The 15023-nt window shown below is 43.5% G+C and overlaps 1 protein-coding gene across 1 annotated transcript in view; it reads left to right on the top strand.

The window, feature by feature from the left end:
* The window catches only part of ANKDD1B (ankyrin repeat and death domain containing 1B), a 58510-nt gene that overhangs the window by 31136 nt on the left and 12351 nt on the right, over window positions 1-15023 (top strand). The window contains 4 exon segments of the mRNA XM_065873657.1: window positions 1744-1842; window positions 7352-7450; window positions 9960-10055; window positions 12605-12706. Coding sequence (XP_065729729.1) covers window positions 1744-1842; window positions 7352-7450; window positions 9960-10055; window positions 12605-12706 — 396 coding nt within the window.

Genomic DNA, 15023 nt, shown 5'->3' on the forward strand with positions numbered 1-15023 from the left:
AATAAACATAAATAGCAATTTTCATATTTTTCTCTACACTGAAAGGATTATCTTGTAAATATCTGATGTATTTTCATTCCAGTTTTCTTTGTGTTCCTATGCATGTATATTTTTAGTGCCTGCCCAAAATTCATTTAACTGTTCTTTAGCTCTTGGACATTTAGGTGTTTTTTTATCTTTTTTTTTTTTTTAATAAATTTATTTATTTATTTTTGGCTGTGTTGGGTCTTTGTTTCTGTGCGAGGGCTTTCTCTAGTTGCGGCGAGTGGGGGCCACTCTTCATCGCGGTGCACGGGCCTCTCACTACCTCGGCCTCTCTTGTTGTGGAGCACAGGCTCCAGACGCGCAGGCTCAGTAGTTGTGGCTCATGGGCCCAGTTGCTCTGCGGCATGTGGGATCTTCCCAGACCAGGGCTCGAACCCGTGTCCCCTGCATTGGCAGGCAGACTCTCAACCACTGTGCCACCAGGGAAGCCCCTGACATTTAGGTTTTGTTCAGTTTTTCTTTACTATTAAAGTAATGCTGTCATGAACCTCTTTGTATACAAACTTTAGTCTGTATTCCTCATTATTTCCTTTGGGTATATTCTTAGAGGTAGGATAGCTGGGTCAAAGATATAAATGTTTATTAGGCTCTTGATATATTAAAGACATGAATTCTTCACAATTTTTGCAAATATTTTTCCACTGGGGTTTGCCTTTTGGCATCTCTTTTCCTGGAAAAGGAGAAGGCAGATTATGAAAAGAAATTCCTCTCTAACAGATGGCTGTCCCAGGCTCTCAGGGGAAGCTGCTGGGATACAGTTTTTCCATCTCGGTGGGATAGGAACATTGGTTTCATGCTCTTTTGTCCCTGTTAACATGATTGTTTGTACCTAATTAGCTACAAGTAAAATTGTCTGAACTTATCCTAGCTGTTAGGCAGAATAATGTCCAAGGTGGAGAATGGTTAGGACATGGGAAAGGAATTCTGCATTTCTTCCCAATATTTTTAGGAAAGAATCTGCATGAGGAGGGGGAAGTATCCAAGTAGCTATTGTGTGAGACCAGTTCCTTCTTATCTATGTTGTGGCCTAAGCTAAACTCACTTTGTCCTACTAGTGTTTATCATAATGAGTTTCAGGAACCTTAATTACTAAGGTAGGGTATTACATTTTTTTAAATGACATGCAATATTTTAAATCAGTTTTAAAGGTTAAAACTGTACTTGGTACAAATGTGCTTCTATTTTTGTATTTCATACTGCATTTTAGTTCATTTCCATGATTATCTTTCTTGACAAGCTGTTACCTTCTTGTAGACAGGGTCTGGATTCTAGTTGTCTTCCCAATCCCAGTGCCTTCTACTGTCTGACAAACAGCAGGTGTCTAATAACTGTTTGTTAGATTAATAAAGATCGAGAGTATGAATGATGGAGGGAAGGTGAGAAAAGGAGGCAGCATAACAGAGTAGTTAAGAATGCAGGCTTTGGAGCCAAAGAGCTAGACTTGCATCCTAGCTTTGCCACTTTTCAACTGAGGCATAGTTTCCTTATGTGTAAAGTGGGGATAATAACCCTGACCTCGTTGTGCAGTTGAACTGTGCCAAAGCATATAGTCTTGGCAGTATAAGTTGGCACATAGATGCTCAATAAATGCTATCTATTAAGAGTAATGCACAAGAGATAGAGAAAGCATGCTGTTTCTCAAGTAATTTCATTCCATGCCAAGGGGCAATTCATTTTAACTTTTTTTCCCTTTGTTAGAATGGCAAAACACCATTCTTCTTAGCTGTTGAAGGAGGTCATGAAGAATGCAGCAAAGTGCTACTGGCATCAGGAAGTGAAATCAACATTCCAAGTAAAGTATGTGCTCCATGTCTACTTACTCACACAGGGAGGGAGACTCAGAATGTTCTTTGGGTAATCTGGCCCTGCACTGACCCATTCACTGGGCTTTTGTAGAATTAATACAGTTGTCCCTCGTATCCGTGGGGGACTGGTTCTAAGACCTGCCTAGGGGTACCAAAATCTATGGATGCTCCAGTTCCTTATGTAAAATGGTATAATACAGTCCTTATCCGTGGTTACCCATCCAACTGTGGGGGGCAGGGGGATTTGGAAGGCCTATTGTATTAATAATTTGCTTACTTTGTGGTAAGAATTAATGACTTACCTCTGACATTCCCCTATTAACGTTTCCTCAAAAACAATACCATTCTTCCTATTTATTTGGGGAATAATTTATTTGGAGAATAATTGAAAATAGGGCAAAAGTAGCAGATAGTTGTTGCTTCTCAAATAGGCACTTTTATTCTACTTTGTTTTCTTCCTAGAAACAAGTAGTACCTGGCTTATACACAGTAGGTGCTGAAAAAGAAAATTGTATGGTCATTCTGGAGCCTGAAGAAGACAGGATGATGCCTTCTTCTAGGTACAAAATACAAAATACTTTGGTGCTGAGATCCTTTGACACTGATCTTCATTTATTTTTAAATTTTTTTTATTAAAAAATTTTTTTGGCCGCACTGAGCAGCTTGTGGGATCTTAGCTCCCTGACCAGGGATGGAACCGAGGCCCATGGCAGTGAAAGCACCGAGCCCTAACCACTGGACTGCCAGGGAAGTCCCTCACTATATAAAATTATATATACATAGACAAGATTGCAAGGGAGAGTGGAATATGTAGGGTGAGGTGATTCCCACTGACGTTGCAAGGTTTTTTATGCGATAAATGAGCCCAGAGTTAAGAATTCACGGGGCCCAGGAAACATTCAGAATATGGAGAGTGGTGCTGTTTTTCTGTCATGCCCAGGTGCCCCTCTGCCCCCAGTCTGCAGCCTCCCTGGAAAGGCCTCCCTTATTAGCAAGATCCTCCTGGGATCACTCCTTTTGGCTCGCCTCGCTGCTCTGTGCCTCCCTCCCTAATGTACTTAATTCTTTGGCACTCTGAAGGTTTTGCTTTGTAATGGCTTTCACATGCTCGCATTCTCCCCACCCTGCCAGGACTGTAGGCTCCACGTCGTCCATATCCTTATGGCCTTGGCCTCATCCAGACAGCCTGGAAATTGTTCTAAGTCAGTTTTACATCTTTTACATTATCTTGGGTTTTCCCCGGAGTTCATTAGCACACTTCCTGGATCAACAGCCTCAGCACCCCCGCCCACCCACTCCCCCCCCCCCCCCCCCCCCCCCCCCCGCCCCCGCTGCTGTCCACACCTGTCTCCGCCCAGGCCAGTAAAGGCCCCAGGGGAAACAAGCAGCAGGAAGCAGGAAGCCAGAAGCAAGGATACACACCAGGATTGTGTGAGGCTCATTTTGCTTTCACATCTGTAGGTGATTACTGTGTTTGATCTTGGAAATGCTTCACCCGCTGACATTAGTTAGTCTTGTTCTCCAGGAGCTTGCTTTGCACCCACCCAGCTAAGGGGAGGGGGTAAAGGTCGAGTCATTTCTGAGGAGGGTAGTGGGGAGAGATTGTGGATTTAGCTGCCTATGGAGACCGCCTCCATTGGGACTGGGTGGAGAGGCTGCCTAGCTACCCTGGGTCCAGTGAAGACTTTCTGTAGACCTTAAGAATTCCATATTTCTGGAGGCCCTATCCTCACATCTTATCAAATAACTTTAAATGCCCCCGCATTCCACATTAAATATCTTTTCTTTTGCTGTAAATTATTTTTTAAAGGCTTTTTTATTTGTGCATTTAGAATCATTTGGATACGATAAACTACCTTAATTTATGATTGACTCTGATTTCTTAGAACTCTGTGCAGACCTGAGAATTCGAGGGAGGTGAAAAAATTTAACCTACAAATTGTTTACAGTGTAATGAATACCTTATGAAGATTACATTTAGCAATCAACGAAGTATGAACATGTCAATTAAATATTCAGTTTTGTGCTTTTCTTTTGGTATCTTGGGACCAACTTTTTTTTTTAATAAAGAATGGCATGACTTTTAAAAAAAATTATTTTATTTATTTTTGGCCGCGTTGGGTCTTCGTTGCTGCGCGCGGGCTTTCTCTAGTTGCCGCGAGCCGGGGCTGCTCTTCATTGTGGTGCACGGGCTTCTCATCGCGGTGGCTTCTCCTGTTGCAGAGCACGGGCTCTAGGCGCGTGGGCTTCAGTAGTTGTGGTGCACGGGCTCAGTAGTTGTGGCTCGCGGGCTCTTGAGCGCAGCAGGTTCAGTAGTAGTGGCGCACGGGCTTAGTTGCCCCCTGGCATGTGGGATCTTCCCAGACCAGGGCTCGAACCCGTGTCCCCTGCGTTGGCAGGCGGATTCTTACCCACTGCGCCAGCAGGGAATTCCAACCTTTTTTTTTAAGATTTCAAATATTTCTTTAGCTCTTAAAATGTCTGTAGGCCCTACACACTGTGCCTGTTGTGCCTCATGGAGAAAATGCCACAGACTCCTATAGCTCTTCCCACTATGGGGTTCCTGGCTTTGGGCTCTTCACAAGCCTGTTTCTGCATCAGATCTTTCCATTGGGGGGACACTTCCTACCATTCTGGTCTCAGTCTAGACGTCACCCTATCCAAGAAGCTTTTCTTGATCACTCACTGGAAAGAAACCATCCATTCATGCTGTTTTACTTCTCATTGTAGCATTCTCATTGTCACTAGCTGATGTTATTCTTCTAATAATGTCTAGAACCTAATAAATGGGTTCTAAATCTACTGATCTACTGTCCACCCCTACTGAACGTAACGTCAGAGATCTTGTCGGTTTAGTCATAGCCCCTGCGGTCTAACATGGGGGCTGACACGTAATAAGTGCTCAATAATTTTTTGTGGAATGAATAAGATGATACTTGTGATTATTGTACACATTTACTAGCTCATTTATTTTCCAAGTGTTGCTTTGGTTTGAGAGAAAGAGGTAGGATGATGTGGCAGGCAGAATAATGGCCCCCAAAGATGTCCACATTATGACCCTTGGAACCTGTGAGTATGTGAGGTTACATGACAAAGGGGAATTAAGGTTGCTTTGCAGATGGAATTAAGGTTGCTCATCATCTGACCTTACAATGAGATTATCCAGGTGAGCCTAATGTAATCACCAGGGTCCTTTAAAAAGGAAGAAGGAGGCCGGCAGGGAGGTCAGAGGGATGCAACGTGAGAAGGACTCAGCACACCACTGCTGACTTTGAAGGTGGAGGAAGGGGGCTGCAAGCCAAGGAATGTGGGTGGTTGCTACAAACTGAAAAAGGTAAAGAAATGGATTCTCCTGAAAGCCTCCAGAAAGGCCTTTATTTTCACCCAGTGAGACTCATTTTAGACTTCTGACCTCCAGAGCTGTAAGATAATACATTTGTATTGTTTAAGGCACTAAGTTTGTGGTAATTTGTTATTAGCAGCAATAGAAAACTAATAATATAGGTGGTTATGTCATTTTTACAGAGGAAGACATAGAGGCCCATGCTTGAGAGGCCATTTATTCAAGGTCATATAGGCATTTAGTATCAGCTCGAGCTAGACTCCAGTTGGTCAAAGCGTGTATCATTTCTGTGAGTATTTATACCACTTATCTATTACTTCATAACAAACCAACCCAGAGCACAGTGGCTTAGAACAATGCACTGTTATCTTTCCTGGCTCTGAGGGTTGACTGAGCTCAGCTGGGAGATTCTTACATTGGGTCAGGTATGTGGTTGCAGTCAGTTTTGGCCAGGGCTTCAGTCGTTTGCAGGCTTACCTGAGGAGGATGTCCACAGTGGCTCACTCACATGCCTGGCAGTTGAGGTTGGCTGTCAGCTGGGCCTCTTGACAAGAGCACCAACGTGCGGCATCTGCATTGCCTTCTCATAGCATGGCAGCTGGCTTCCATGATGTAGGGAGCAGAAGCTGCCAGGCCAGTTAAGGGTCACACCTGGAACGAGCACACTGTCACCTCTGCCATATTCTGTTGGCCAAAGCAGTGACAGGGTCTACCCAGATTCAAGGGGGTGAAGAAATAAACCCCACTCCTTGGTGGGGAGTGGCAGGGTCACATTGCAGAAGAGCAGATTGGATGGGACATACTTATGCAGCCATTTTAGGAAAACATACTAACCTACAGCCTCCTTACTCTGAGGACCTGAAAATACTTTGCAGCAATCCTGCAATTACAGGACACCCCCTCCCTGGGATACCAAAATCCGAGGATGCTCAAGTCCCTTAAATAAAATGCATAGTACTAGCATGTAAGCGATGCACAGCCTCTCATGTACTTTATTTAAAAAATTTTTTTACTTATTATTTTTGGCTTCATTGCTGGGCGCGGGCTATCTCTAGTTGCGGCGAGCGGGGGCTACTCTTTGTTGTGGTTCGCAGGCCTCTCATTGCAGTGGCTTCTCTTGTTGTGGAGCATGGGCTCTAGGTGTGCGGGCTTCAGTAGTTGTGGCTCACGGGCTCAGTAGTTGTGGCTTTCAGGCTCTAGAGCTCAGGCTCAGTAGTTTTGGTGCACGAGCTTAGTTGCTGCGCGGCATGTGGGATCTTCTCGGACCAGGGCTCGAACCCGTGCCCCTGCACTGGCAGGCGGATTCTTAACCCCTGAGCTACCAGGGAAGTCCCCTCCCATGTACTTTACATATCTCTAGGTTACTTATAATACCTAATACAATGTAAATTCTATGTAAATAATTGTAAATAGAATGTAAATGTTATGTAAATAGTTGCCAGCACATGAGCGAATTCAAGTTTTGCTTTTTGGAACTTTCTGGAATGTTTTTTGTTTTGAATATTTTTGATGCATAGTTGGTTGAATTTGCAGTTGCAGAACCCGTGAATTTGGGGGACCAACTGTAATCAGTCAATAACTATCCACTGACCTTGTCTTATTGCAAGGCCTTTTGGAGGAGGCCCTGACCTAAGTAGTTTGCCCTCTAGCATGGGCACTAAGTGAAGGAGAGATGCTAAAGAAGTGGAGTGAAAGGGCTGTGAGGGAACCTGCACAGAGGCAGCAATCATGCTGAGTTCTGAGGTGGTACCTGTAAAGGGGAGAGTTGCTAGTAAATGGTCAGGGCGGGAGAGGGTGGATGCACTTCTGGGGCCAATACCAAGTTCAGCCCTTTTGGCTCAAGGAGGGGGTTTGCAGGTTGTATAGAGAGAAGGCTTGGCCCTAGTCCACTTCGTACTTCCTGGAGAAGGGAAGGATTTTAGCTCATATTTGCCTGAGGCATGTGTTGTCTAGGATTCTTGTCTCTTTTAAATGGGAGACACCTAGAAGCAACCAAAAGCCCCCGCCCCCAAATGATCAGAAACACGTTGAATTTTCTTTTTTAACTAGGCATACTATTTTATTGTATTAATTGATTACCATGCAATGAACACCAGACACCATGCTAGATTCTAATGGGAATCCCTCCGTGCCTTCTCTCTCCACCTGTCCCGTGCAGCTCGATGTCAGTGCTTTGCAGATAGCGACCCGGAACAGCCACGCATCCCTTGTCAGCTTTCTTTTCAGTGAGAACGTTGATCTGCACCAGAAGGTGGAAGTGAGTCAGTCTATTATGATAACATGGGCTTTGATCCCAGCTCTGTGAGGCTGGCTGTGCTGGGAGATGCTCCTTGCAGATGCATGGAGGGCTGGAGCGGGGAGACGAGTGATCACAAAGGAGGAATTCTTTCTGGGAGGGCCGCCTGGCTTCTTCTGGAGACAGAGTCTTAATCTTAAGAAATACAATCCAAGGGATGAATTTTAGAAAGTCATTGAAGTTCCTGAACAAAATGAAATCTTTGTGTTTTAAATATTTACATTTGCTGCAGTTAATTTTTTTTATGTATCTAGAGATGCCAGTCTTGTATTAAATTTATCAGTCTGGGAAAATAATGAAACTGCTGTTAATAGGAAGGAGAATGATTATTTTCCCCCTTCACTGACCGATCTTGTTTTTCTTTTGAAAGTCAGTCATTTGTATTGATTTAGGTTTTCTGAAGTTCGAATGGGCTTTGGTAGAATTAACAAAGGCTCTCTGCGCTGGAATTAGATGGAGAAACATTCCCCTATTTTTCACTCTACTTTCATTTCTCCTGTGAGAATATTCTTTTCTCTAATATTGCTTAGCCATTACTATTTATTGTATTAACTGGAGAGGAGGGACGTGATTTAACCCATGACTGGTAGTTTTTGGAGAATGACATTAGGGGAACTGGTTCTGACCTTGCCTGGTCCATCCAAGGATGCTTCCTGTTTCTCAGGAGGAATTGGGCCCCAGCAAGGCCAATGGTCCCAGCAGGAAGGGCACTGCTTAGGTCCCTGGGACGAGGGATACGTTCTCTTTTTTCATCCTTAGTGCCCCTAGAGAGAAGGTCCTCCCTGAGCAGAAGAGGTCTGCACGGAAAGCTTTCCCCTCCTGCTGCCCTTCTGCCCCATCTGTCTCCCACTTCCCTTGCTCACCCTTGGACAGTCTGACACGCAGACATAGCATTCCACCTGCCCCTGCTTTCCTTCTCCTCTGTGTGCTGGTGAATCCCTTGCTAACTCACTACATCTCTCTTCCATCCGTCTACCCCTGTTTCCTGGGAAGGAGCCTGGTGCTGCTGCTGGAGTCAGGAAGATCTGGGTTCAAATCCTGTCTCTGCTCCTTCCTAGCTCCGATGCCTCGCGGAAGTGATTTCACCTCTGTGCCTCACATATAAAGTGGGGAAGAGAAGCCCTAACTGCTAGGGTGGTTGTGAATGAAAAGCTGTTAGCCCGGTGTTTCCGAGTATAAACTGTAGGGGGAGTGAGTGAGTAGTGGGCACCATTAGGAGAATGTGTTGTATGTGCATCAGTGATGCTGATTAACATCATCTGCTCCGCTGGAGCAGCAGTGCACCCTGTCCTCACCACCCACCTTGCAGCATCTGTGTTCCCTCTTTCCACGCATTTTGCCTCTCAGCTCAACTACTGTTGTCCACACAGTCTCACTGCATCTTCTGCCCCTGCTCTCTCACACCTGTACCCCTGCCCCTCTCCTCCCCACTAAATGCCCCTCACCTCACTCTCTCACACCTTACCTGTGTTCTCCTCGCCTTTTTTCCTCCTTGCATCTGCCTTTTCTACCCCTGGAGATGTGTTTTCTCTCGAGCCTCCTGGGCCAGTGGCAGCTGGGTGGGAGCAAAGGCAGCAGGAGGTTGTGTGTGTGACCCTGGAGGTGGGCACTGAGACTGACAGGGCTGGTAAGAAGCCCGTAGTAGAGGTGGCTGAGCGCATGGCTGGAAGACAGGCGGCTTAGCCACAAAGGAGGAGGAAAGGCGAGCAGGCTGCAAGGGCCTGGTGAATACGCGATGGCTGGGCTCTACATAGGTGGGAGGGCTGAGCACATACGGTGCCCCTGGGTGAGTGGGGCATTAGTCCCACAACATGCTCTAGGGAGAAAGAACCCAAGATCAAAGCAACTCGGGGAATGCTGAAGGGGAATGCTGTTGCTTTCTTGTGGCTGTTCCCACTGCACTTTAGCTCTTTGAAGCCTCTGGAAAGTCCTGCAGTTAAGCTATTTAATATTTTCTTAGCCTTCATATTTGAGCTCAAATGTCAATTCTTCAGGGAAGCCTTTTCTGACTTCCAGAAAGTTTGGCCCTTGGCCCACACCCACATGTGCTCTCTTACCGCTGTGCACTTTTCCTTCAAGGCACTTATTATCACAATGTGTAACTGTACATTTATTTTGTGACTTAAAAAAAAAATCAATATCTGCTTTCCCTACTAGATGAAAGATTCCTGAGGATGGGCCATGTTCACCACTGAACCCCTAACATCCTGAAAAGAGCCTGGCCCATAATAGGTGCTCAGTGTCAAGTTCTAGAATGAATGAAGTGGGAAAGTGGGTTGCTGGTGAGTGGGATTTCTATACAGCCTTGGCGTGGAAGTGATTGCTGAAGACTTATTAAGGGCCTGCAACCATGTTGGGCAGTACCAGTATTCAGGAGATTATCAGGAAATGTCCGATGAAATGAGTCGCTTTTGGATCTGTTTGATGAAGCCAGAATCTTTTGAATTTGAAATGTCATTTCTTTCTGCAGCCTAAGGAGTCCCCTCTTCATTTAGCTGTTAACAACCACATCACAGTGGTAAACAGCTTATTAAGTGCACAGCATGGTATTGACATCTTAAATCAGGTACGCCAGGCAAATCAGAACCTAGAGAGTCTGTTTTCTTGTTTCAACTCAGCATGTGTTTAGGGGTGGTTTTGATCAAGTCCAAGGTGCTCTAAAGATTCCTGAGAAGAATATGCACATTCATATTTTTATCCTTTTGCCTCTGTAAACCCCCACTCCTCTTGCACACACATATTTTGTCTTTTTCAAACGCACAACTGGGATTCAGCCAATGCGTTATTAAACTGTTCACATTTAACAGGCCCAGTACTTCTGATAGATAAACAGTAGCCCAGAGGTAAATTGCTGGTGGCAATTTAAATCAACAGCTACTCCCCCAGTGTGAAATGTTGTAATTGGCAGGGAGCCCTTCTCCACAAGAAAGGAAGCTTTGTTTCTATATTATAGACAGTAAATGTATCTTCTTTTGGCCCAAAGGCAAAAGAGACCTCCTGGAATTTTTTAAAAAATCACCATGAATTCAGACCACTGGAGCAGAATCAAATGCCGCATAAAAGGCATCCATCACTGGCAGGAAATGGAAATGCTGAGGTGGAAGAATTAAAAGGATGGGGGGTGGGTGCTGTCTGAGCCAGGGCCTGCTCTGGGAAGGGCTACCCTCTTCCAGAGGTCAGGAGTGGGAAGGAAAACTCTTGGGAGAGGGCCCTTGCCAGAGTTCTGAGGACAGATGAGCGTCTGGACTCCTCCCTCCTTCCTGGCTGCCCCTTCGCAGGTGAGGGAGCAGCCACGTGCGGTGGGCATGCGTGTCCTGACCCACTGTGTCATCCTCGGTTTCCTCATCTGTGAAACCAGAGCACTGACTCAGATCTTTGCAGTCGTCTCCAACTCCAGCCTGTGAGGTCCCTGGTGCCCTGAGCTGAATTGGGACTTAACTCCCCTTCTGTCCCTTCCTTCCCCAGAGACCGTCCTCCTCCCTGGTCTTTTACTATCCCAAAAGTCTGGGGGAAGAAAATCTCTCTTATTATTGAACATACATATGTATTCAACTATGTTAATGCCCCACATCTTTCCTCATGGGCAGAGTCTTTGCTCTACAGATGGACAGAGCACCCGAGTGATTCTGGCTTCACCAGAATTGGCTAGATCCACTCCAGTGAAGGAGGCTTGCTAGGCTGCCACCCAATTATAGAAGTAGACTTTATCATTTATGGTTTTTGTTAGACCAGGAATACACACAACGTATAAAAGTAAGAAAACATAAATAAGCTAAAAACTTACAATTTGTTTATAATCCCCCCAAAGAAAGAGAACTGTTAACATTTTGGTGCATTTCCTGCCTTCTAGACTTCTAGCAGTTTTGCCACAGGGAGATTTTATGGGTATTTGATGTATGACACTTGTGTCTCTGTTCCATGTTGGTGTAGACTTTTGATAGGTCTGTCAGTGTAAGTTTGATGTCATGGATAATGAGCCCCCAGAGGGGCACATTGCCACCTAAAAGTGGGTCTTCAGTAAATGCTTGTTGATATTAATTATGTTAACATCCCAAGCAGGTTGGCCATATGCTCTAGTAGCAAGAGTCCTGGGCTAGATGCTACTGCCCAGCTGTGTGACCCTTGGGAAGTTGCTTCCTCTTTCTGGTTTAGGAGTTGGGCTAGATTATAACCAATGTTCCTTTCTGTGCTAAAATTTTAGAATTGTCTTCACATTAGCATTCCTTTCAGTGGGAGGTTAAGATGGGTGATTTTCTTGTGATTTCATATATTTCTCTGAAGCATTCTTATCCTCTTCATGGGAAAGTGGTTATTCAAGAAAGAAATTAGAAGTCTTGCACTCCTTTATACACTATAATGTAGGAAACTTACAAAATAGAGAAAAGCATTGAGAAGCCAATAAAAATAAGCTCTAATCCCTCTGTCTAGACATTATTATTCTTAACATCACCAATGCATTTCCTTCTTTCCCTCTGTTTTTTTCTATAAATTGAGCTCAGCTAGATAGTGTTATTTTGCTAAGGTTTTTAATGTTGTATCATAAGCATTTTTCATTTTTAAAAATCTCTGAAATTATTTTTTATTGTGGCAAAATAAACATAACATAAAATTTACCATTGTAACCATATAAGTGTACAATTCAGTGGCATTAAGTACACTGACAATGTACATAACTCTCACACCATCGATCTCCAGAACTTTATCTTCCCAGACTGAAACTCCATACCATTGAACAATAACTCCTCATTCCCTCCTCCCCCTTCTCCTGGAGACCACCATTTCACTTTGTCTCTATGAACTTGACTACTCTAGGTATCCCATATTGAAATCATTTTAAAAAATCATTTGTGATGGTTGCCTACTATTCCAATATGTGGATATACCGTAATTTATCTCATGAGTTTCCTTACTAAACATGTAACTTCCTTTCAATTTTTCATTGTTATAAATAACACTGCAATAAATGTCTGCTGTACCTGTTGAAAAATATGTGACCTTATCTATTTTCCCTTACGCCTGTGTAGGACACCTTTGCTTTCTCTTTATCTTTTTACTATGCAAGTTTTTTCTCTCCTTAACATGCTTGGATTACATTTTTGAACTTTCTCATGTCAGAGGTCACAAGCTCCTTTGCATGTAGCTGCTGATCTTGGAAGTGTGGAACTGGTGGAAACCCTGCAGAAGGCGGGCGGTGACCTAAGGTTGTTGACAGAGTGAGTTCATGGGCTTCACTCTGTTTAGCTGAGCTGCTTGCTGAGTCCTCCCTGCCAGCTGTAAGCCTTGAGGGGTAGTATTACCACATCCTTTGTGAGATGGACACAAATTGGAGAGACCTTGTATCTTGATAGTAACATCCCAATTTTAATTGAGATAAGTTGGTAAGAATTTTTACTCTCACCAGTAAAATATACATTTAAAAAATTCAAATTATTTATTTTTTGAAAAGATGATAGATTTACATGGTTCAAGAATTTAAAACTTAGTAAAGGTTTTACAGTAAAAATTTCCCATCTACTGCATCCCTATTTGTCTGGCTCTCATACTATCCTTGCCATACATACCCATTATTGTAAGTTTCTTCTGTTCTTGCCAGAATTTCTTTATGCATATAACAGCAAACATAAATATATTATACTCTTATTCCACTCCTCCATCCTTTATACACAACTGTGGATACCTATACATATTGTCCTACATTTAGCTTTTTTCCCTATCAGTATAAAGCAAAGATCATTCCGTGTAAGTACATGGAAAGTTTCTTCTATTTTATACAGCTACATAATAGACTGTGGTGTGGATATATCATAATTTGTTTAGTTCTCAACTGATGGGCATATAAGTTGTCCTTAAGCTTTTGCTATTATAAATAGAACTGCAATAAATAAATTTATATGTGTCTAAACTTGTTTTTTAAATTTATTTTAAAAATTTTAATTGTTGTAAAATACACACAATATAAAATGTACCATCTTGACTATTTTTTTTTCTTTAATTTATTCATTTCCTACTTTAAAAAAATTTTTTTGGCTGTGCTGCATGGCTTGCAGGATCTTAGTTCCCCAACCAGGGATTGAACCCGCACCCTTGGCAGTGAAAGCTCGGAGTCCTAACCACTGGACTGCCAGGGAATTCCCATAACCATTTTTAAATGTCCATTTCTGTAGTGTTAAGAATATTCACTTTGTTATACAACCAATCTCCAGAATTCATTCATCTTGCAAAACTGAAACTCTATGAACAGTAACATTCATTTCCTCCTCCCTCAGCCTCATTCCACTTCCTGTCTCTATGAATTTGACTACTCTGGGTATGTCATCTAGGTGGAATGGTACAGTATTTTCCCTTTTGGGACTGTGTCCTCAAGGCTCAACCAAGTTGCAGCATGTGTTAGAATTTTCTTCCTTTTTAAGGCTGAATACTATTCCCTTGTATGTATATGCCACATTTTGTTTATCTGATCATCCATGGATAGACATTTGGGTTGTTTGCACCCTTAAGCCATTGTGTAGGTGTGTTTTTAAAGACAGACAGCTTTGTTTCTTTCACGTGACGCAGTTCCGCAGGGTCAGCCATGGCAGGGTTAGGGTTGCAGCTTTACTGAAAGGTGTAGAAGAAGACACTGTGTGGCCCCCCTGGCTAGGTACTCATTCACAGCTTAATCCTCCCATCTCCTTTGTGAGGCAGACTATCCCAGTTTGTAAGAGAAGAAGAGAATTATCCCCCCAGCTAAGTACTCACATCTTAGCTCAATTCTCCCATCTCCTTTGTAAGGCAGACGAAATTATCCCAGTTTATAAGAGAAGATTTGATGATGTCGGGGCCATTGTAAGAAGCAGAGCTGAGCTTCAAAGCTAAGGCTACTGGATGCTTGGCTGCCCAACACTTCCAGAAGTTGCAGTTTTTCCTTCCTGGTCTTTGCCCTCACTAGTCATCAGCTCAGTGCATCCCTCATTCCCAGGGCAAGCCTGTGTCCTCCCTAGTCTATTTCAGAATCACACATTGCATGTTTGTGGGATCTGAATTAGTGATATGTTATTTTACTTGTCTCCATCAGTTTTCTTTTTCTGATCATGAAAGTAATACAATTTTGAAAACATAGAAAAGCATAGGGGAGGAAAACACCATCACCCATATTTCCATCACTTAGGTGGAATTCCACCAGTAGTGGCTCGTTAACTTCTGTTAACATTTGGTGTTAGTATTAACATTTAGCATTTGTAGCTAAATGTTAATAGCTTCCTGTGCTTTCTTTTATTCTACTTTGTCAATAACACTTAACACCTCCAGGGCAGTCTGGTGAGTAGAGAATCTAAAGCATTGGGCAGGGAACTTATGTTGGGCCCCCACTGCAAGTGGACTGGATATTCCAGTGAACACGTCTGTACTACAGCCTGATTCTGTTTTCAGAACAAAAGCCACAGTTTCCTGGGCCTCACAGTCTGATTTCCCAGATTTCCTTTCTCCTCCTCCCTCTTTTCTCATCGAGTCTGGTGCCTCTCTGGCACCCAGGACATATGTAATTAACGAATAAAAA

This window comes from Phocoena phocoena, chromosome 3 (assembly GCF_963924675.1).
Source record: "Phocoena phocoena chromosome 3, mPhoPho1.1, whole genome shotgun sequence".
Taxonomy (NCBI): Eukaryota; Metazoa; Chordata; class Mammalia; order Artiodactyla; family Phocoenidae; genus Phocoena; species Phocoena phocoena.